Source organism: Sebastes fasciatus, chromosome 3 (assembly GCF_043250625.1).
Source record: "Sebastes fasciatus isolate fSebFas1 chromosome 3, fSebFas1.pri, whole genome shotgun sequence".
Taxonomy (NCBI): Eukaryota; Metazoa; Chordata; class Actinopteri; order Perciformes; family Sebastidae; genus Sebastes; species Sebastes fasciatus.
This window is the reverse complement of record NC_133797.1, coordinates 16,227,132-16,251,001: the sequence shown is the minus strand read 5'-3', so window position 1 is coordinate 16,251,001 and position 23,870 is coordinate 16,227,132. Positions and strand designations below refer to the sequence as shown.

Sequence of the window (23,870 nt, the reverse complement as noted above, 5' to 3'; positions counted from 1 at the left end):
AAGAATTTGCTAGAAATATTATTTGTTATTACCAAGGCTGGAAAAGACCAACGAGGGCAACCTTCCCTGGGTCCCCCAAACCTTACAGGGGGCCACAAAAACTCCAGAATTAAATGTGTAATATTACATAATCTTGCCTTGCAGAGGGCCCCTGTGTCAAAATGAATTTCAGTCTTGAGTTTACATGTTGCATATTCCTAAATTAATACATGTTTAATCAAATTACTGTACAGGAAGCTTAGCAAATCGTCACGAATTGCACAGAGAGTGGAAGAAACGGGGGTTTAATATTGGCCCAATTATTATTATTATTATTTTTTAACGATTGTTCTTCTAGTCTTGAAAGGGGGAGGGAGAGGGGACGACATCCAGCATATGGTCACCGATTTGATTCAAACTCGTGCCGCTGCGGTAAGTACTCAGCTTTGGTAAATGGGGCACCTGCTCTACCAGGTTAGTTACCAGGGCGCCCACCATCAGATCATTTTTACATCATGATTATTACAAACCTAATATGCTATTGTGTTAACGGTCATGTCATATTTTGAGGCAGGTGAAAAGAGGAAACGGCAGCTCCAATGGAGGGGACAAAACAATCTAGGATATAGTGTAAAAACATGGATAGTGCCCCGACATTTAAGCCGCAGTAGTCAGTATATTTTTGGCATCATTGGGCAAAAAATCCATAATAACCTTTCAGCATATTGTAATTCAAGTGTTCTGAGAGAAAACTAGACTTCTGCACCTCCTCATGGCTCTGTTTTCAAGCTTTAAAAAATCTATCCCGTGACGGGAGACTTTGACCAATCACAGATTTTACGATTGCGGCCGCGTCATTAACTTTCTCATTTTACATCTAAACCGTACACTACAAGATGAGGCATTAACGTAACATTACAGATCAGCTCTTACTGCTTGTTTTCCCCCGCTCTGTGAAATCTTGCAGATGCCGTTAGGAGCACCGAAGGACACCGGAGGACACCGGAGGACACAGAGGCACATGCTTTTTTTCAGATTACCTGTTTCATGTACTACTGTCACGATACAGCGACTGTTTTATAAAAATAACTTTTTTTAATCATATTTGCTCTAATCTCGCCTACTTCAGCTTTAAGTGAGTGTCACAAGATAGTTGACTGCGAGATGCTAAGGGTACCCACTAGATGCTGACTGGCCATCATCAGACTCAGTTGCACACGTTTTCAGCTCCATCTGGTGGCGTGAATTTGGATGACAAAATTATAAATAAATAAATATGTCATTGAATTTAGCAAAAATAATATTAAAAATAAATGAAGCCATTAATTCATTCGTTTTAATATGCTTCTTTATTTATTTATCTTTGTATTCATTCTCTTATTTATTTACTGTTCTGTTTAATTTTCCCTCTTACCTATTTATGTTTTTATAATTCATTTTTAAATGTATTTATGTATTTTTGTATTTTTTTCCTCAACTTTATTGACAAGTCAAAATAATATCAATTGATGAATGGCTCCTTTTTTGTAATATTATGTTTGCTAAATTTAATGACCTTTTCATTTATTTATCGAGTAATTTGTTTATTTATTAATTTATTTTATATTGTGGGCGGTTCTGCCCTCCATATAGTCTAGGTGTTTTTCCTGCTCTGTGATTGGCCAGACAGGACCAGCACCCACCCCCTCTACTGACCACTCCCCATCCGAGCTCTCATCACGTGACTCGTCTCGCTGCTCTCCTGCAAAGTTAAAAACAGACTTTGTTTATCTTGCAGCTTGTTTTGCTGAAATGCTCTCCGACTAGTTAACCTACTTTCCTCCTCTTCTCTCACCCTCATTATCTTACTCTTCCCAGCAGAGAAGAGTGCGACACCATTTTTTGTATTTTACTCCTTAAATCTTTATAATTTGCTGCTTCTCTTTGTAATTACATTATTTTTTTTGGTGGTGTGTTTTCTGTAGCTGATAACCGTGCAGCACGAAAACAAAAGGGTCAGGACTCCATTTGCACGTACCATTTTATAAAAAGACTTAATATTTTTTTCTGCAGACGTCTGGCTGTTGTTGTTTTTGGGGTATTTTTTGCAGCTGAAGCTCGACAGGAGGATATATAACCGAGCATTTGGAGACATTTGGAGAGCGCCATGGCGACCGAAGTGGATACGTGGTCCTCTGCTACCAAAGCCGACGGTGAGTGCATGAATCCAGCCTCTCTTTATGTCGCCTACATGGCTGCACAGTGTCACAGAGGAGCTACCAACGAGGCCTGCTCTTCGTGCTCCCCCTGCTCTGCTCTATTGTCCCTGCATGGGATGGGCTGCAGCTCCACCATGCTACCTCCACCATGTGCTCCTTTTAAAATCACACATGCTGCAACAATCTCTGCACCTACACGGTGCAGCCTTTCTGCAGCTTTACAATCTGCAACAATGTAGCCGAACTCCATTCGATTTGTGTGTTCTTTTTAGCTGCTTTGTTACACTGTTTGTTGTTGGATACATTTAACCCTTTCACGCTGTCTGATTGGTCGAGGCCATAACGCTCACTTCCGCTTTGACTAGTCGTTGTTTTGCACCCACACGCACACACGCACACAAAAACACACACACACACACACACACAACCAGCAGCAGCACTGAGCTCTCTGCTCTTCATGTTCGCTGTTAAATGCATGCATGAGTGAGATTGAGCTGTTTTACTTCCTGTTTTTCGTGTTCTCGATGGTGCATATGCGAGATTTTCTATGCTTCCTCAATAGACCATCGACATTTTCTTGTGTTAGCCTTTATTTAGACGCAGTGCAGATACACGCCCCTTTTCCTGCATGGTGTTATATATATTTTGATCGAACAATAAGGGCAGCATTGATGTTTTAATTATTTGTCTTTATTTGAGCTCACGGTTACACAAGGTTCCTGCTTTCCTCCTCGCTCAGCCTGGCGATGACGTCGACATGTATAGCCTACTATAAGAGCCCAATGGAGCCTTACATAACATCTCTGTGTATTTAAATGTTACATAAGTAGTGGGAAATGTATTGTTAGCACTTTAATCACTATCAAACTGAGATTTCACACAAGTGTGAGTGGCATTTAACCTCAAACACGGATAGCTTGACACACATACACACACAGTTACACACAGAGAGGGGTAAATCAGTGCATGTGTGAGACACCACATGGTTTGTTACTGGTGTGTAAAAGCAGCCGATGCTTCAGTGCACATATGGGCTTTTCTGCATGAACTTAACTGTCCCTTTTCCTCAAGGAAGGTCCGCCACGCTTGATTGAGCAGCCTCTGTTGATGAGGTGGTCTCACACACACACACTGTCAAAGACTCTATTGTCTGCGTTAGTGGGAAAAGGGGAAAACAACTCCTCTATACATTGTGGTTCAATCTGGACACTGAAGTCACACAGCAGTAGCCTATGGGAAATAAAGTAAACTAGGGCTTTCAGACGATTCAAATTTGTAATCGTGATTAATCACACATTCTTTATCTGCTCAAAATGCACCGTAAAGGGAGATTTGTCAAGTATTTAATACTCTTATCAACATGGGAGTGGGCAAATATGCTTGCTTTGTGCAAATGCATGTATTTATTTATTATTGGAAATGAATTAACAACACAAAACAATAAAAAATATGCTCAAATCATAACATGGTAAACTCAAGCCCAACAGGCAACAACAGCTGTCAGTGTGCTGACTTGACTATGACTTGCCCCAAACTGCATGTGATTATCATAAAGTGGGCATGTCTGTAAAGGGGAGACTCGTGGGTACCCATAGAACCCATTTTCATTCACATATCTTAAGGTCAGAGGTCGAGGGACCCTTTTGAAAATGGGCCTGCCAGTTTTTCATCGCCAAAATTTAGTGTAACTTTCGTAGCGTTATTTACCGTTTTTCACGATAAGCTGGCATGACTGAGGTTTTCTTGTTGCTTATACCAGTATCTTCACTCACGCTACAAGCCCTAATGTAAACCGTACATATAGCACACAAGTCTTATCAAACATGGATTTTCTCAAAACGATCAGGCTTTTTGTGGGTCATAACTAGTGATAAGTTTATTATGAATTAATTTTTGATAAGTTACCAGAGCCTAAAGTAATGTCTTAAAGTTACTAGTCTGACCAGCAGCCAAAAAGTATTTGACTTTAAATTGATAAATATCTGTAAAAAGCAAGCCTCTCGTTGCATTTTGTTAGATCTCAAACCATCATGTTTGATGAGCGTGAAAGTTCTTGAGTAGTTTTACAAAAGAATAACTTTTTATGACATCAACTCAACACATAACAAAACAGATGACAGGTAGATAGCTCTACACAGCAGCACAGTGATACTCATGGCCAGCACGGGTGGCCCACTGACCATTTTCTAATCCACAATGAAAAGAAATTGATTCACAATTCTTTTGTACTTAAAATGTACATAAGGTGCCACAGTGCATTAAAAAAAGCATCAAAATAGACTAATAGAGCTTGTTTATAAAAAACAGTTAATTTAAGTCGGTTAATTTGAAAGAGAATTCCCAGGCCTTTTAGTTGGCCCCTGGCCACCTGTTATTTTGCAAAAGTGGCCCCCGGGCGAGATGAGTTGAGTATCCTGTGCAACTAGTGCACATCCCTCCATGAATATTTGAAGTGTTTGAGTTATGAAGTTTTGCAATCATACAGCTTTCTATAGGAGACTACGATGCTTTCATTAGAAGCAAAATCCTAAAAAAACACCTCAACTTGTCTGTTGTGTTTCTAGAGAGGGTGCATTTTTGTATATTTCAAAGGACTAAGCTACTTGTGAAGTAATGTTTCGCCATAAATAATCTGTTTGCAGGGTTGTGCTGTGAGAAGCGCCTTGTAGCTGCAGATTTAAAGCCCGTGTAGAGCCCCACCTGTGAGAGCATTACCATACCTCCTTCGGTAAATACATGTGTTAAGAGCGTTATGGAAGAAACCCACTGCTATAGATGTCAAGCCAGATCTCGTCGCGGCCTGCTGAGTACACATCATGTTATTGTCTTGCCCTCTCTTCTTTTGTTAACCCTCCTCCTCCCCCCCACATATACATTCATGAAAACATGTTTGCACACTCCACCATGAAGACCTTCAGTTTGGAAACGGAGCAAACCACCGGTGCAAAGTAATGCAGTTACTGTGCATCAGTGGATGCGATTGTCTGATTATAAAAAAACAACACGTTATCAGCCTCTTCACCGTTTATCTCGGTTGCTCTAATCTTTTTTATGCACGTCCTCTTGCACTTTATCTTTGTTGTTGCTCTGCAGCTGTTACAGAGGGCGACTCTAAAAGCACAGTCAGCAAAACGGTTATCATTAAATGAAGGTGTTCATTTTTCTCTCCCTACATTAATAAAACAAGAGCCGTAACCGTAGCGATGACCTGAATGCTTCGAACATTGCCATGGTAATCAACCTCCAAATCAGTATTTGAATGCTTTTTTGTATACAAGTATGTAATAATAATGTATATATCCCAAAATAGCCCATGAAATAAGGGATAGTCCCACAACATTATTCATATGCAACATGAATTATTATTAGTTATTCTAAGACTAATATAGCTATTTGTTGTGTGTAGAAGTGCGAGTGTGTACAGTAGTGCGGCAGCGGCGCTCTCCCGAAGCTTCAAATTCCTTTTGAATATTTCTCACCGACGCTTCGAATCCCAAAGAATTGGTATCTGGGACAACCCTATGTAACCGTTTTTCACAAGTTGTACCTTTTATTTATGGAGCATGTGTGGCCACTTCCCCAGCTTACGTTGTCACTGTTGTATATTTAAACATGAATCAGAAGTTTAGGGGATGTGTCTGAAACATGTTTTTAAGTCTCCTTTCATTAAATGGCAGTTAAACCCCCAGGACATCCACACCCTCTTCTCCTTCGATAGATAACCACCACAGGACCACATGCAGTAGGGCTGTTCTCTCCTGTCCCCAAGATCATTGTGCAGATTTGTCCGTGGGTTGACAGAGAACGGCTCATTTCAGAAAGTTACAGCTTTATAGAGGAACTTAAATCAAAACACCGATTTAGTTGAGGCCTTTGACAGTAGACATTAGGGCTGTGTATTGGCAAGTATCTGGCCATACAATATGTATAATGATATAGGAAAGCTATCATGGTATAAAGAACACTCCACCATATGCATAAAATCAGAGTATATAAAGTTTATTTTTTGTATGCAATCAGAACAGTGAGATCTGCATTTGCATTTATCATCATTATTTATTAAAGAAACCAGAAAATATTCAGATTTAAGAAGCTGGTATCAGAAAATTGACTTTTGCTCTTAAATAACTCAAACCGATTGATTGATTATCAAAATAGTTGGTGATTAATCGTTGCAGCTCTACATCCAACATTAGAAGCACTACTTAGGGAGGAATACATTTATGACTGAATTAATCTTTGCATGTAAACTATTAATTAAAAATCGCTAGTGTTTTTGAGAATTGATACAGTATCACAAAACATATCGCAATATTCAATATTTTCTTACACCCCTAGTAGACATGTAAAGCAAATCTGAGTCATCTGCATGAAAATGCGTTGCTGTCTTTCAAAGATCCCCTCCAGACATATTTAACACATGTAAATATACTCTGCTTTGAACAAATTTGATTACATAGTTAAAATGTGTACAAAAATGGTATCTACTCATTCGCCACCATTTTAAAATCCAGAATTTCTGAATATGCATTTCAAAAGTTTGCCCGCTGGACACCGTTGATGTCACGAATCCTGCTTGTATGTACACGCCTCATACTTAGTTTTAATGTGAGCACAGAGAAACTTTCCCCCTTCAGCACATACATGTGAAAACAACTTTCTGGTGTCAAACTGGACATGCATGATTCTGCACGTACTAGTGCAGCAGGTTTCTGAGTGGAGGGGGATTCGCCCAACATTTACAATACTTGCATTTACAGTTGTGAAATGTAGGACTGTCCCTCAGGAGGAATGTGCTCCACTGACCCTCTCATTCATAAACCCTGCTACTGTATGGACACCTAAAACCAAACACCTCAACGCTGCTGCTCAGGCTCACCGACTGTGGAAAGCTCCCACACAGCATGCAGGGCAGAGGTCCTACATCTGGCCGTGTGTGTTTCAGAACTGGTTAAATGTGGGGGCGGTTTTGAAAACCATCATGACGGTGCTGTGTGTGGTTTGGTATTCATGTTGTGCTCTCGTGGGCGTGCAGAGTGAGTTTGTTGCTGCAGCTTTATGAGACTGACGGTGACACGCAGACTTTTTTAAGGCTTCAGCAGTTAAAGTCACCGAGGCATATGATCTCGGTGACAGAGTTAAAAAACGTAGTTAGCTCTACTGTGTTTTTGTCCTCCACGTTTCGCAATACCCGTCTTGGCAAGCTGCTCTGACTTTTTCCTGCCTTCTCGTTTTTCTGCTCTTTTCCGATTGGCCGGTCGGGCATTTGGCGCGCCGCCATTGGCTAGTTTCTAATTTACTGCGCTGGCAGCCGGCCCTGTGGCCTACATGAGGGAAGGAGAGGGAACAGGAGGAGGAGATGACACATGGTCGGCTGTTTACAGATTTTTGAAGGCCAAGGGTGTGGTGCTCTGACGGTAACAGGTTAATTTAGGGAGGCGTCCGACTTTGGGCGAAGGTGCTTCCGTTCATTTGTTATTCACACTCAAACATTTGATATCTTTTGAATACCGTTTTATAAAATAGCAACTTAATTGCTTTTTCTTTCACCACTAGTATTTGGCAGTTGGCACTTCTGCAGCTCACAGACTGCAGCTGCCTCTTAGATTGTTAGTTTTATCTGTGGCTTGGACTTTTTCCCCTCTCCCCCTCCCTCTGTCCTGTAATCTATAGGGCCATAACTCCTCAAACTGCCATTTGAGCCCTTACATAAGTACTGTTAGTATTCATTACACCCTCAGGCATTCCTCCTGCTCCTCCGGCTTTCCTTCTTTCCTACAGCCCGGTCATGTGACCAGTCGTGGACCCAACCATGCCATATGTAGTCAGGTCCACTACAGCTGCTGCGGACACATCGCGAGAAGACGGAGGAAAAAAAAAAAAAAGTCGTGTCAGCATTTCTCCAGCATGTGTTCCCCTTCGCTCCCTCCCTCCCTCCCTCCTCCAGTGCCTGCAGTCCCACTTGTTGTTGTTGTTGTTGTTGTTGTTGTTGTTGTTGTTGTTGTTGTTGTTGTTGTTGTTGTTGTCGTCATCTCCACACATACAAGAAGCAACCTGGGCAGACGTTTTGTTTCTATGTACAGTACTTTTATTAGACCTACAGAATAGTATAGGAAGGCACTTGACACTAAATGTAACACCTTAATGTTCCGCCTGCTGATAGCGCTGGTGAGTGTCGCAATACCGCGTGTGTGAATATGTGCTGCCATATTCTGTGTTTTGTGACCTTTGGCCTGACATGCAAAACATGGCTCTGACATACGGCGGTGGCTGTAGTGCACGTAGGCACAAAGCATTGTTTTCATGCCCTGAGCCGGTGTTGCTGTGGTGTAAAGGTTTTTGTGCAGTCTTTTTGAATGCACCAGGAATGATCTGTAGTGTTTTTTGTAGAGCAGATAAATCTAAGATGAATATCAGCAAGTTAACTCTAAAATATGTCTCACTATTGTCATGGGTTGTTTGATGCATACCAAATCCTCGGGTCATATCTCTTCTTGTACGACAACAATATGCAGCATTACCTTGTGTTTTCACCAGAGAATGGCAGAAATGTGTCAGCAGACAACATTAACCTTGTTTGGCTCGCAGGCAGCCTCAGTTTTTCTCTGAGCTGCACCATAAAGTTTTTTACTACAGTTGTAAAAATAGCATATCTCTGAAATAAATTCACCAGCGTAGATACGATTGATTTATTATTGAGATTATTAGTATTCTATTGTTTGGACACCGAAATAAACCAATAAAACTCCAACAGATATTCACTTATTATGAAGTAAATATTCTCTTAGTATTTACTTTTTTGCTTACTAATACGATTTGTTTCTGGGAATCGTATCACCCAAGTGAAATTAAAGATATAGATGCACACTACAGGGTAAAAACTACAGCTGGGTTTCCACCAAGAAGTTCCTAGTCATTTTAGTCCTTCGACTCATGAAACTTAAAGGTTCCTTCAGACAATTGTTTGCGTTTCCGTAGCGGTATAAACTGCTGCGTGAAACTAAGAGCGTCTGTCTCCACAGTGAATCATCTCTTGAGTGTTTGATGGTTATTTATTTGTACTTAAAAACGTAACCGCCGTCAAAAGGTTTCGGGCGAAAGCTCCTGCGGTCGAAACGGGGCTTTATGTGGACACCTGAACATTACACCCATATGTGACTGTTGGAACACAGAACAGCCTTTACTCTTCTGGGAGGGCTTTCCATAAGAGTTTGTTAACTGGCTCCAGTGATGTGTTCCCATTCAGACACTGACCCTAAGTTCTGTCTCATTGTGGGCCGTGGCATTTGTCATGTTGAAGGCGGACAGAGTTTTCCCCAAACTGGTGCTATTGTTACACATAATGTCCATCGTGACTTGCACATGTTTTTTATGGCAGCATAATGACAAATTTCCTTTGCAGTGTTTGTTACCGTCTTGTGGTAAAATCCCAAACCGTATCATTAATCAGCCGTTGTATTTTTCTGACCACAGGGGTGTTCTCTTTCGACGACAACCTGGCAGAGGCTAACCATCCCTACAGCGTCGACGATGAGCTGCTGAACGAGGCGGAGGTGAACGGTAACTGGACACCTCAGGAGAAAGCGCTCCACGAGGCGCGACTCAAAGCCAAAGCCAAGCGCCGCCTGCGCAAGAACTCCCGCAACTCCACCAGCGAGTCCTTCTCTGAGTCGGGAGAACTGTCAGGAGGTGACCCAAACAGTCCAAAGGGCAAAGTCAACACCAACGACCGCAAATCCAGGACGGGCAAAGGCAGAGGCCTGCCAAAAAAAGGTACGTTTGAGCATACACTGGTGTATGCAGCTTTTGTTTTTTTTTGTTTTTTGGAAGGTGACAGGTTTTTACAGTAGCAGAGAAGAGGGCGGCCTCAGGCGCTGTGTCTGGAGAGGAACATCTTGTCTATAACTCAGAAGTTCAGCTTTATAGAGGAGCTCTTAACACATGGGCTTCCTTTTTTCTTGATGACCGGTTAACAAGATTGAACATACAGGGTTTTGGTGTAGATATACAGCTGACAGGTTATAACCTCAACCACCAGATTGAAAATGGAAAAAAACAAAACACTGGTAGAAACATTGATTAGCATATTTCTAGACTCTATTCATGAAGATGCGACAATTTCTTTGTGCATGCATCCTGATTGTTGACATTAGCAAGTAGTTTGGTTGGAAATGTGTTGAATGACCTGCTTTTCAACCCTTGCACTAAATTTGTTTGTGTCCCCCCCCCCCCCATAATCCTAATGGTGAACATGGCTTCAATGTTTCTCTGCTGGTTGTCTCCAGGTGGGGCAGGTGGTAAAGGAGTTTGGGGGGCTGCTGGGATGGTTTATGAAGATGAGGAGCCTGATATGCGGGACCCCAACTATGATGAGGTTGCCCAGGTGAGCGAGTACAGCCGGCTGTTCATAATATGCATACATCTCTGAAGGAGCTTCTGTGTTCTGCATCTTCTGTGCTTTTTTGATTATTTTATTTCTATGGGATTTTTTTGGGGGGTGTTGTATGTCTTTATTAGACAGATGGCTGTAGGGAGATGACCGGAAATGAGAGGAGAGAGAGATGAGAAATGACAGGGCAACAAAGATGCCAGAAGGGTCACAAAGGCACCCCAGGGTTTGTGCTAATAGTAATAAAACAATGTACATTTAACATGATCCCTACTAAGCTGTCTGTGAGTAGATACTTTGGCTTTTTCTCCTTTGGACTAGGGCTGCAACTAACGATGATTTTCATTGTCTATTAATCTGTCGATTATAATTGTTATTATATTAATTCTGTCTCAATTAATCAATTAGTTGTTTGGTCTATAAAATGTCAGAAAATGGTGAAAAATGTTAATCAGTGTTTCCCAAAGCCCAAGATGACGTCCTCAAATGTCTTGTTTTGTCCACAACTCAAAGATATTTAGTTTACTGTCATAGAGAAGTAAAGAAACCAGAAAATATTCACATTTAAGAAGCTGGAATCAGAGGATTTTGACTTTTTTTCTTAAATTTTTCAAACCGATTATCAAAATAGTTGGCGATTCAGTTAATAGTTGACAAATAATCGATTCATCTTTGCAGCTCTACCTTGGACTTTGTTATATTTATCAAGCATTAAAAGTAGTGCTGCAACCAACAAGTATTTCTCAATATGATTAATCTGCCAGTTTATTTTCTCAATTTAATTATTTAATTATGCAGTCTATAAAATAAATAAATTGACAGTTCTTTTCTAAGAGACAACTTCAAATAGTTTGTTTTGCCCAACCCAAAGATCTTGGCCAATATATTTGACATTTTTGCCTGAAAAAATACTTTGATTTAAAGGGAAATTTGTTCTTTCTTCTGCACTGTGGAAGTTGAAATGTTGTGGTTACCTGAGCGTCAGCAGTCTGCACACGCGTTCTCTGAACTGTTTATGCCGCTGATGAAAGAGCATCACCAGCAGCAGAGGTTAGTTTATCACACTTGTTGTCGATCTGACCTGTTGTGTGCAGAGCAGCCTTTTTGTTCCACAGAGGCCCACTTATCAAAGCTGACGCCTTTTTTTTCTCGTGTCAAACAAACGTGCTGATGTTGAAGTGCTGCTGCTGAAACACACTGAAATATATAAAAGAGGCTTCGCTCTGTGAACAAGATAATGGCTGTCCACACTCAGACAACAATCATCTGCACTCTAATGAATTAATCTCTTGTGATGTTAACATCTTGTACGGCATATGGTCACAGGACATTTATTATAACTTATACTGGATTGTTGATCTATTGGGAAATGCTGTTTTAATATCAAAAAGTCTACATGATTTGGCTTTTAAAGCACACCTGCTCACATGATTGTTTAATCCAGGTGGCTCCGTCACATCGCAATCAACAGTATTTTCAATCTTTAACCCCCTTATCAAACAAATGCTCTGCGTCAAGAAGGCCGAGTTTGTTTGTCTCCTGTTATGGTCACGCTGACTGAATGCAGCAGAATGGGAACGCAGCTTCTGTCGGTCAAAACGTTGATTACGGTTTTGTGAACGGCGCAGAGAAGCTAGAGCGATTTGGCCTTGACTGCTGAAGGAGAGCAGTGGAAAGATGTCAGTGTGTTAACGGGGCACTAGGACAGAGTGGTACAGAAAAATACACGGGACATGTGCAGACTGAGGGGGGTCACCTGATGAAGGATTTCCGGATGGTACAGGTCATTCTGTACGTGGGAAAAGAGACAAAAATAATTTCAGTAGCCATGTTTTTTCCTGTCCTTGGTTAAAGTATCATTGGCCTTCATGTTGAAACAAGAAATGTTAAATACAGGCTCAGTATTTTGCTTGCACTTGGCCATAAATGATTGTTTTGGTTCTCTCCCATTACCTCCTACAGTCAACAATCACTCATGAGCAGAAAACAGGAAAGTGAATCAGCGTGTTGGGACTTTTGGCTACAATCCTCCTTTATACTGATATTTGTTTTCCTGTTCTATTATCTTGGACTTATCGCAAGAAGTCAAGACATTAAAGTTGGAGCCAGTTTTTCTCTTTAAAAAGCCAAAGTACTTATTCTCCTATTACAGTTTACTTTGTAGGATCTCATTTTCCCCCCCCAATCCACTCAATCTTTGCCAAGATTATTATTTAATCAATGCTTCTCATTGTTCTCCAGGTTAAGCAAAACATCACCTGAAAAGTGAGTTTGTTTTACCGGTTTTGACTCACATTCTTGGCATTCACTGACGCAAGCGTTGAGACAAAAGAGAAACGTTTCTGTGTTATTATAACAGAGGAGGAACAGAACGGCGACAGATAACACAGGCATTTTCAAAGAAATCTCAGTGATGTTAATCTAAAATTATCATCAACTTTTCAGTCTTGGATTGCACATGAATTTGAAACCTGGATAATGTAAATTTAAGGTTTCTGGTTTTTCCTTAACTGACCGCTCGTAATAATGAATGTGCATCCACTTTGGTGTGCATATTTATGCATATGGATGGACTGATAACAGAGTATAGAAGCAAAGAGATGAAACTCTGGTGTTTTTTGTTGTGATTTTAGTCCAACATGGCGGAAGCGTAGCTTTGTTGCTGGGCACTAATGCCGCAATGAAACAAACAATTGACTTTCACTTTTTGGCAATATACATTCTTTGCTGATAATGTGTTTGTTCTTGCACAGGGGGACACAGTTTATGCAACAGTTGTGCCAGAGGTAGATGAGAAGGAACTGGAGAAAATGGTCAACCCGATTGTCAAGGAGTACTTTGAACATGGAGACACAAAAGAGGTCCAGGTAAATGATTTCAAATGAAGCATTTCCTCTTCCCTTCACTCTTTGCATGCTGACCAGGAATGAGCAGGTTTAGAGAATAAATTGATGGACGGATTAACCAAATAATGAAAAGCTTGCATGCACAGATCATTAGATCACTAACAGTACTGGTCAGAGACTGTGTAGTTCAGTTTACACTTTATTCAGATTTGATTTTCTTACTTGTCGTCCCTCCTGTCAGATGTTGCTGAAGGGGCTCAACCTGGGCCAACACAAGTACGAGTTCTCCTCTCTGGCCGTGTCCCTGTCCCTTGAAGGCAAGGCCAGCCACAGAGAGCTGACCTCCCGCCTGCTGTCCGATCTGTCGGGCAAGATGCTGTCACAAAGTGAAATGGCCCGCGCCTTCGACAAGATCCTCAAAGAGCTGCCAGACCTCATACTGGACACACCGGAGGCTCCACAGGTAGACGTCTACATTTTGTCATATTGCTAAACATATTGGACTACAAAAAATATACACATGTAATGTGGAGATGCATTCTGAGTTTTTTTCTAATGTTTCTCAGATGTTAGGCCAGTTTGTAGCCAGAGCTATAGCGGACCACGTCCTCCCCATGTCTTTCCTGGACTTTTACAAGGGCAAAGTGGACTGCGAGCATGCCAGGTGAGCCGAGCAAAATGAAAATGCAGATACGGTATTTGTAAGATTTCTTCTTACCGTAATACAAATCATGAACTGTACTCTACCCAAATAGTTAATAGTGCAGTTTAAATGAATGAAAACAACTTACCCGAAATGTAAAGTACAGCCCTAACTAGCCTCCTGCTGTTTTCTGCTTAGATCATGGTAACTACGGTTGGTAAAGTCATATAGCTGTGGGTATCTAGCCAAAGTCACCACAATGAGAAAAAATGATGATGACATCGGGCTCTTTGAGTTAAATTTTTTTCAACTGTTGTGGTGTTATCTTGGTAATTTTGGACCTCCATGCTAAATCACTACAACAAACTAGACTCAAGGACCAGTGTGTTACATTAAGGGGGATCTATTGGCAGAAATTGAATATAATATTAATAAATATGTTTTCTATAGTGTATAAAAAATAAAAGTTGTCGTGTTTTCATTAGCTTAGAATGATACAGATACAGATACAGAGAGCTTTATTTATCCCCGAAGGGCAATTCAGTTTCTGCAGTCCACCGAAACATATACACACATTCATACTGCACAATCATCATTGACAGAGGGAACACAGTAGGTGGCATATGGGTAGGTGCAGAACAATAAAAGTACAAGATTAAAAATTAAAAATCTTCGCAATAAAAACAATGAATACAAGAATAAAAACGAGACGAGATAAAAGAATAACGGAATAAATAAATAATTAGAATAGAATAAAGTGCCAAGAGTATTTGCACATTGCAAATTGTATTCCAAGAATGTACCTAATGCAAACACAGACAACCGTTATGTGGTTAGTGCAAAATAATTGTACATTCAAAGTAAATAAAACATTTTTTTGTTGTCGTTCATCCATGATAGTTACTCTGCGTTCAGCAGTGTAATGGCGGAAGGAATGAATGACTTGGAGTAGCGGTTTGTCTTTCTGTGAGGCGGCAGATAGCGCCGTCCTGAAGGCAGTAGTGTGAACTCACTAGACAGGATTTGGTTGTGATTAATAATGTTTTTGGCCTTCTGGAGGACACGTTTCTCCCAGAGAGAGTTTAAGTTGCTCTGCTGGGCTCCGATGATTTTGGAGCAGACTTTCACAATGTTATTTAGGCAATTCCTGTCCTTCATAGACAAACCGTTAAACCAGCAAATAAATGAAAAGGTTAAAAGGCTCTCAATATATGACAAGTAGACAGTGCACAGAATAGATCTACTCACACCAAAGGAGTTGATTTTCCGCAGCAAATGAATTCTCTGTTGGCTTCGTTTAACAATGGACTCAGTGTTTACATCGAACTTGAGATGAGAGTCAAACACTGTGCCCAGGTACTTATAAGAGTGCACGATGTCAACATCGTCGCCATGAATTATACTCTGAGTGGGATTAATCTTGTTTTTTCTAAAGTCAATCACAAGTTCTTTAGTTTTTGAGACATTAAGATCAAGATAATTTTTGTCACACCACTCGACAAAGGCAGGAAGAGCGCAGCCATGATCTGACTCTGCCCCCTGTAGGAGCGACAGGAGTGCAGTGTCGTCTGAAAATTTCACTAATAAGCTGCCCTCCTTAGAAGACCTGCAGCTATCTGTGTACAAAATAAAAAGCAATGGCGAAAGGACGCAGCCTTGCGGAGAACCTGTATTAGAGACCGAGGTATTAGACATAATACCATTAACTAAAACCTGTTGTGTTCTGTCTGTTAAGAAGTTTAAAACCAATTTTAAAAGCTGGTGAGGTAGGTTAAAATGAGATGCAAGCCTCTCAATCAGAATGTGAGGCTGCATCTTATTAAAAGCTGAAGAAAAATCAGCGAATAAGAGTCTGACATGAGCTTTTGGTGTTTCCAGGTGTCTATAAACTTTGTCCAGGATAAAGAGTTTAGCGTCTTCCACTCCTTTACCTGTTTGATATGCAAACTGAAGTGAATCCAGTTTGCCCTCTACCAGGGAAAGAACCTCTTCCTTTAAGATTTTCTCCAGATTTTCTTTTCTGAACCGTCTGTATCTACATAGGGAGCGGGTCCTCTTCACCGGCAGTCCGCCATGTTGCACCGCCTTGTTTCTACTGTAGCCCAGAACGGACAAACCAAACTCTGTTAACTTTTCCTGCTTGATACGGAGTTGATAACGTTACTCGCTCCCGTCGCCGCTGCTCTCCCTCTCTTGCTTCACCACTCACATCCCACATACACCACACACTCTCTGCTCCAAATGACGCTACACTTACAACAACTGGCTCTAGAGAGAGCTAGTGGCTCCGCACACGGTAGAGTTGGTTGCAATCTCACCTCACCACTAGATACAGCCAGATCCTACACGCTCCTTTAATGTACGTACTGTATGCCCATTTCTGTGCAAAAAAAATAATGTTTCGGTATTGGGTTTTCTTTTTTCAGAGTGGCTTTAGATCGTGCCGAAGTGCTGCTGACTATGAAGAGGGAGATGGTTCGTCTCGATAACGTGTGGGGCGTGGGTGGAGGCCTGAGACCCGTCAAACATCTCGTCAAAGAGGTAAGCACATTTCATTTAAAAAAAGAATAAGAGAATAAACGGATAAGTCACTTTCTCGTTTCCATACTCTATGATTTTATCCATAACACCTGAGGTCAGTGTTTTGCATTGACAAGCTCTGCTTCTTTAATGACATTACGTAAGGTAAACAGAAGGCAGAAATGCATGCTGGGTAGAGAGCCACAGGCCAACCCTCTGCTATGTTGCTGTGTCAGCAGAGCACTTTTTCTCCCCTGAGAAGTGGGAAAAACGAGGGCACGGGAGGGGCCGCCTCGGATACACACCCTAGCCTTTAACACAACACACACATGCGCGCGCACACTGTTCATGCACACACTTGCTGCTGGCTTTGTCTTTGTTTACAATTATTGTCCCATGATTTGGCATTTCTGGAATTATTCATGCTAATGTATGTGTGTGTGTGTAACGTGGGAGTTTCAACACATCTTGTAAATTACAAGTTATGCAACATTTTAAGGGGTTTTGTGCATGTTTAGAAATGGAAGAGCGGTCTGTCATACAGCGTTGTGTAAGCCTCAGTAGCCCTCAGAGCCGCAGGCTGTCCAGTTTTGATTTCCTGCCTGGTTTGTGTGCAGCCTCGGGGGGGAAACACACTGGGCTGAAGAAGGTCTCTTTCACTTGCTGCTCTCACTTTCTCTCTCTTATTGTTGTGCTTTTACTTGCAGCTTCTTCTAATCCTTTCAATATCGACGTCCTCTCCTCTGTCGCCGTCCTGGCTGTCCACATCACATCCCCCCCATGTTGTTTTTACCCAGATGCTCGGACGACCACACATTCCCCCAGCTCAGTGAATTAGCCCCAGAGTTGACTCACAGCTGTCGGTGCAGCTTTTAGGGTTTTTGAACTTGTTTGCATCAAACACATGCGCTCCCCTCAAATCTCAAGTGGTATGACTAATTGTTCCATAAATAGCCTTTTAGCTTTTCTCAGCAGTTAGAGTGACTTAACAAATGAAGCAGAGACTAAAAGATTGAGGCACCGCTCCAAATAGGAAGAAATGCTTTTTTTGTAGCTGACTTCAAATAGACAGATACGTCAGATGTGGGCTGAGTTTTATTTCCCAAGGAAGTCATGTTATTGCTGGAGTAAATCCCCCTAAATATAGTTGCTCAATACTTTTAAGCGACGGATACTTTAAGGTGTCATTGAGCTCTCTGTTTAGCTCTGTCTGTATTCAGTCCTGTGAAACATATACAGCTTTGCTCTCGATAAAGACCACGTACCTGTACTTAAACACGATTTCCACAGTATTATTCCATCAATAGTCATGCCTCAATCGTCACTCTGTTGTTCTGATTTTCTCTTTAGCAGAGCGAGACAAAGCTTTGTCTGTCCGTGCTGTTGTGTCCTCACAAAAAAAGGATATTTATAATATTTGACAGGCTTTACAGACCAAACAACCCCCTTCAGTGACAAGACTTCATTCCAGCTGTGTTTGATGCAGTTTGCACACAGGAACCTCAACAACAGACAGTCAAAAACTAATGTTTTATTTGTGTCTTTGCTCCAGATGAACCTCCTGCTCAAGGAGTACCTGGTATCGGGAGACGTGGCGGAGGCTGAGCACTGTCTGCGGGACCTGGAAGTCCCACACTTCCACCATGAGCTGGTCTATGAGGTATTACAAAGACTTATTATTATATTTGTGTCAGTCTTGTTTTTTTTTTTTTTTTTATTGTCATGAAACAGCATACACATAAAAGGCCTCTAGACTAACTCTTTTACATTGGTTGCACTGGTGTGCCTAACTTTTTCATTTAGGTTTACCGGCACATAATTTAAAAGCATAGTTGGGCAGCATAGTTTGGGCCGCCGCTCTATTTCTCTTGCTTCACCTCTTACTTTCCACATACACACACACTAAATACTTTACTCTTACAACAACTGGTTCTAGAGACGGCCATTTGCGTTTTCACGTCGGCCACTGTATCTCTCCAACATGCTTGGCCCGTGGGAGAAATTGTAATCTGCAACCTCACTGCTGGATACCGCCAGATCCTTCACACTGTTATTTAAACGTTTTGTCAGTTCCCTTAGGCCTACACATTGGTAGTTTCACACACACTTTACGCCCCTGTTCTGCAATGCGAACAAACAGCAGATGAAGAAATTAACGTGTGAAATGCAACGCCAAGCTTTGAAGCTCGCAGTACAACTGTGTGAAAATGGCCAAGGCCTGGTTTAAGTGCAATCCACATGTTAACATTACATTGGTTTAAGAGTAGCGTAATGTTTACGTACTGCGTAGCGGGTGTGTGGATGAATCACGAGAGAGAGAGAGATGCACTCAGAGCAGATCAGCTGTTTAGCGTATCATCGGAGCAGAGAAGAAATTAGTGGTAAAGTTGTCGTGTTATTAAATGTACAGCGTCACACACACACTTTTTTGATCTCCCCACTTGTGAAATGAATCCGCCACCTTGTTCAGGGTTAGGCATCTTACCAGGGGCTGGGGAGACAGACAGGTGGTGGAGCGGTTACCTCCGCCGGTGATGTCGTTCTGGGCTGGACCGTTCAGGGCCGAGGACAGGTGTAACGGGCACCGCAGCATTATTCTTAACGGAAAAACAATCAATAGTTCTCTTCATTTTGAATTACCGGTATGTTTTATGGTTGTGATGTCGCTCAAGGATTAGTACAGGGTGCGGTTTCACACATACACACAGACACAGACCTGCTAAATGTCAGGCGCACTGGTGCGACCAATGAAAATGTTAAGTCACACTGACAGATTTTTAAATGGTCGCACTCTGGAGCCCTGCATAATACACTTTTCAACATATTCACTAAGAAAACAATCAAAACAAAAGCACACAGATTCAAACCAAACTGACATGCAGAAGCACAAATCGAACCAAATAAAACCGTAATCAACGTATAAAACAAACCCGAGTGTTAAATTAAATTAAAATTGAAGCATGACAGGATAAATCATATTTGCAGAGACAATGTCAAAAATGTCAAGATTTTATGTCCGATTCCTCCGTGTTCTCTCCACATTATGACAATAAGATAAAATTAGCACCGAGTATTTTCTCTTTTTGGTGCCCGGTCAAGTGCATTTCAGAGGAAAACTGGTAACTGGTTTGTGACAGTCATTTCTGTTCTGTGCCAAGGACAGTGTGTTTCTGGCAGAGGCGTTCCAAATCAATCAATCCAAAAAGGAGAGGCACATTGCGTAATGTGGAGCTGTTGATCCTCCCGTACAAATATAATTGCCCCCTGATTGTAAAGTACAACCAGGGTGTAGCTAATAAAAGTGTTTGCGATGGTTCTTATTTAAGTAAAGTCAGTGACATTTCCTCCTTTTGTAAATAAAAACAGGTGACCATGTAGAGAAATGTCCGTTCAGATTTTTATTTATTTGGTCTTAGTTGTGTACACAGCGTACCGTTGTGTAGCCTGATGCTTTTTCTTCTACACATGCAGCACAATCAGAAAGGATTCACCCAGCCGGACTTTTTCAGATATTTATTATCTTTTTATTATTATTATTATTATTTTTAATTTATTCAGTGTGACTAGTACAATCAGGTGACACATTATACAGACAAAGGTGTAACCCGAAATATACATACATTAACATCTGATGTATAAACCGATGTTATGATTTGAATATGGATATTTTTTTGTTTTTGTTTATATTAGTGGGAGTATTGTAAGTGTTTGTGTGCATGTATGAAAGTGTGTTGTGTAAGTATTCATATATGAATTACTGACACCAAACCCCTTAATATTAATTGACTCATACTTATTTATTTCTACATTTTAATTTTTTATTTATTTGTCTTTTTTGTATTACTAATTACATTTATCTTTTTTTATTATTATCATTATCATTATTATTTATGTAGTTATTGAACTTATTATAATTACCATTATTTACATATGTGTTTTATTTATTTCTCTCCTCCTTCTCATCTTTATCATCCTTCACGGACTAACCAGCACATGCTTTTAGTCATTTATTTCTACATTTTTATTTTTTATTTATTTGTTTTTTAATATTATTACTAATTGTGTTGATATTTCTATTATTATTAATAATAATAATAATATTATTATTATTTATACAGTTACTGAACTTACTTATTACAATTACCATTTATTTACGCATGTATTTATATTTTATTTCTCTCTCTCCTCCTTCTCGTCTTTATCATCCTTCTCGGACATACCAGCACATGCTTCTGGTCACAGATTTATATGATCTACAAATGACCACAAATTAAAAAAATTTTTTTTTACATGTTCGTTTTATTTGTACCTTCTCCTTTTTCATATATAAATTAATGTCAAACACTGCCACCATGTGGTGTAATGTGCATCTTGCACCTCTCAACTGATCTTTGACTCTTTATTGTTAGGTGATGGTGATGGATATTAGATGAACTCCTCTTTCTTACACATATTACATGTTTTTTCAGGCTGTAGTGATGGTGCTGGAGTCGAAAGGAGACACTGCCAGTCATATGATGATAAAGCTGCTGCAATCCTTCTGGAAAACAGCCCTCATCACTGTGGATCAGATGAACAGGGTCAGTGCTTTTTTATGTTGTAGTATTAAATATATTTGTTTATGAAAGACATGATTTGCATATTATTTGAAAATTCATGTAACCTTATAGTCATACTATCCATTTGGTACGCTGTTTTCCATGTAGGGTTTCCAGCGTGTCTATGACGAGCTCCCAGAAATCAACCTGGATGTGCCACATGCCCACTCCATCATGGAGACCTTTGTAGACCTCTGCTACCAGGAGTCTGTCATCACCAAACAGCTGAGGGATGCCTGTCCTGCCAGGTGAGTTCACCATTAATCACCACTTGAAAACACTAACCTGTTCCTACAAGCCAGGTGCTCGATTGCTCTGTGTTGGTGTCCCCTTTCTTAGCCACTGATTGAAAAACTTAACATCAAGTTTGGCTCTTGAGAAACTTGTGTATATACAGCTCGGAAGAAAGCTTCAACTGGGAAATGTTTTGGTGAAAATGTGTAAATATATTGTGAGGAATGTGTGCTGTACTCTGTTTTGTTTGTGACAGTATTCATAATTTATTTATTCATACATTTTATTTACTTTATTTTATTTTCATTTTAAATCTGTGTTCTTTTTAACTTTATTTTTATCTATTTATTAATTTGTGAAGTGATATATATATATATATATATATATAATTTTATACACTGCCATGTGTTCAATTTGGGGGAAGGTTCAGTGATGTATGTCCAATGTGTTAAATGTATAAAATCAATAAATATATGTTGTTGATTTTTTAAAAAGTACACTAACGTGTCTGTAACTCTGTTTCCTCCACCAGAGGACGGAAGCGTTTTGTGAGTGAAGGAGATGGAGGATTGATCAAGACCTAATCCCCAAGATTAAGAGGAAGAGCAGGAGGAGGAGGAGGGGGGTCTACAGGTTCTTACACCCCGTTTCCACTCCAGCATGTTTTCCCCTGAAACCGGGCATGCTGGCAGTCTAAAGTTTCCCTGTTCCTCTCCTGATAATGTTTTCATTACACAAACCAGCATTGACGTTCGGTGAAAGTAGACTGAGGAGTCGGCCAGGCGTTCAGTTCCATTCATCTGGTTAATCACTGTTTTTGACTTCTTTTTTTTGTAAGAAAATTCTTTTATTTTGGGGTTGATGCGCCCTTCTTGCCTCAGTCTTTATACCTGTTTCTCAAGAATAATTTGAGTCGGAGCTGCAGAAAGACGGGTGGACTGGATGGGGTGTGTGGGAGATGAATTTGGGTATTTTGTCTCTTGCTTTGCTTCACCTGTTGCCATGTCTCTATTTTTTTTTGTTTTTCATGTAAAGCGCTATAAATGAAAAGCGCACTTGGATGACAGAGGATACTGTACAGTCAGTGAGCACTTAGTAATTTAGCTCAACAACAAGGATCTATAAACGTTTTTTTTTAAGTTTCTGCCACAAATGATTTGAAATTATTCCAAGGACGACATGCTTTGTCCCTTCTGGTTCAAATGGTTCTATTGATCCGTTATGAATGTGGGTTTTTTTGGTTGTTGTTTTTGCATCTTCGGTCCCTGAGGCCAAATGTTCACTTCATAAAGTAACGCAGTCACAGCAAGAAGTGTGTGGTTACTGTTTGGGTGGTTATTTGAAACTTACATTAGGGCAAATATACTTCAGAAGCCCTTTTCTGAAAGAAAAAAAAAATAATAAATTGGGGTTAATGTGTGTAAAAATAATAATAATAAAAAAAAGATTAAACGAGCAATATTTTGAGCACTCTGACTTCGCTAGCAATTAATAAATCTACAGCTCACATGGTCAGAAATAGATTCTGAACAGGTACCCTTACAATATAATGCCAAACCTTCTGTAGAGAGAAGAAGTATTCTGGTAAATCAACCGGTCTGATATGTCTGAAATGGCAACCTAAGCTTTTCTTGGAAGACTATATGTTAAGCATATTCATAAGTGAATATTCTTTTCTGCCACTGTTTGTAACAGTTGTTCATGTTGACAAAAGCTAAAGATGTGGCTAAGAAATATATTTCATTCATTAAAAAGCAACAAAATTAAGTTTCTGTATTTGTTTTGGTTCAGGACAGCAGTATTGATGGAAGAGTAAACAGGAGTAAGTGATTGGGCAAGTGTTGTAGAGATGTACATCAGTCACATTTGCTGATCACTCATCAGTTGTGATGCTTAATGTATTTTTCAACCTTGTCTTTCACTTGTACCTTCTCTGTCAGTTTGTCTCATTTCCCATCTAATGGTCAGAGCAGGTGTAAAAATGTTAACTTAAACGTGTAACCGAGAAGCAGTTTGAGGCCAAAGCTTGGATTTTTTTGACCCCATTTATGGTACATCAAAGATACCTGGCTATGTGTCATAGCACAGCTTTATTATGCTTACCGTGTAAATAAGTGGTTGAGGGAAATTATGTTAAATGGTTCATATTTTGGAAACTGGTGTACTTCACAGGATGCACTCATTCATGCATGCAGCTGTCCACTGTCAGATAGATGCTATTAAAATGTTAATGTTTTGTATTCCTACAATCATCTTTGTACTATTGATTTATTTTGGATCAGCAAATTGTTCACAACACACTTCCCTACACAAGAACTTCATTTTATATATATTTCAATAAAATTACATATTTCCCTCTACAATGTTTTATTTCCGCATTTTTTTCTTCTTGTGCATGCCAGTAGTATATTTATTATATTTAGCAGTATGATGGGCAAGCCACAGGATAATTGATCGTACCTA

At 40.2% G+C, this 23,870-nt stretch overlaps 1 protein-coding gene across 1 annotated transcript; it reads left to right on the top strand.

The window, feature by feature from the left end:
- Positions 1-1,672: 1,672 nt before the first annotated feature.
- On the top strand, positions 1,673-23,763 carry pdcd4a (programmed cell death 4a). The gene is made up of 11 exons (XM_074629259.1): positions 1,673-2,171; positions 9,651-9,950; positions 10,463-10,560; positions 13,320-13,433; positions 13,654-13,875; positions 13,979-14,076; positions 16,482-16,596; positions 18,128-18,235; positions 21,045-21,155; positions 21,282-21,421; positions 21,940-23,763. The coding sequence occupies exons 1-11, from the start codon at positions 2,126-2,128 to the stop codon at positions 21,989-21,991; spliced, it is 1,404 nt and encodes a 467-aa protein (XP_074485360.1). The 5' UTR covers positions 1,673-2,125; the 3' UTR covers positions 21,992-23,763.
- The last annotated feature ends 107 nt before the right edge of the window (positions 23,764-23,870 follow it).

Bases quoted from the DNA above. Each gene is read 5' to 3' on its own strand.
- pdcd4a (XM_074629259.1), top strand. From the start codon at position 2,126: ATGGCGACCGAAGTGGATACGTGGTCCTCTGCTACCAAAGCCGACG. The intron at 2,172-9,650 runs GTGAGTGCATGA...TTCTGACCACAG, and splicing joins CTCTGCTACCAAAGCCGACG to GGGTGTTCTCTTTCGACGAC. The intron at 21,422-21,939 runs GTGAGTTCACCA...TTCCTCCACCAG, and splicing joins AGGGATGCCTGTCCTGCCAG to AGGACGGAAGCGTTTTGTGA.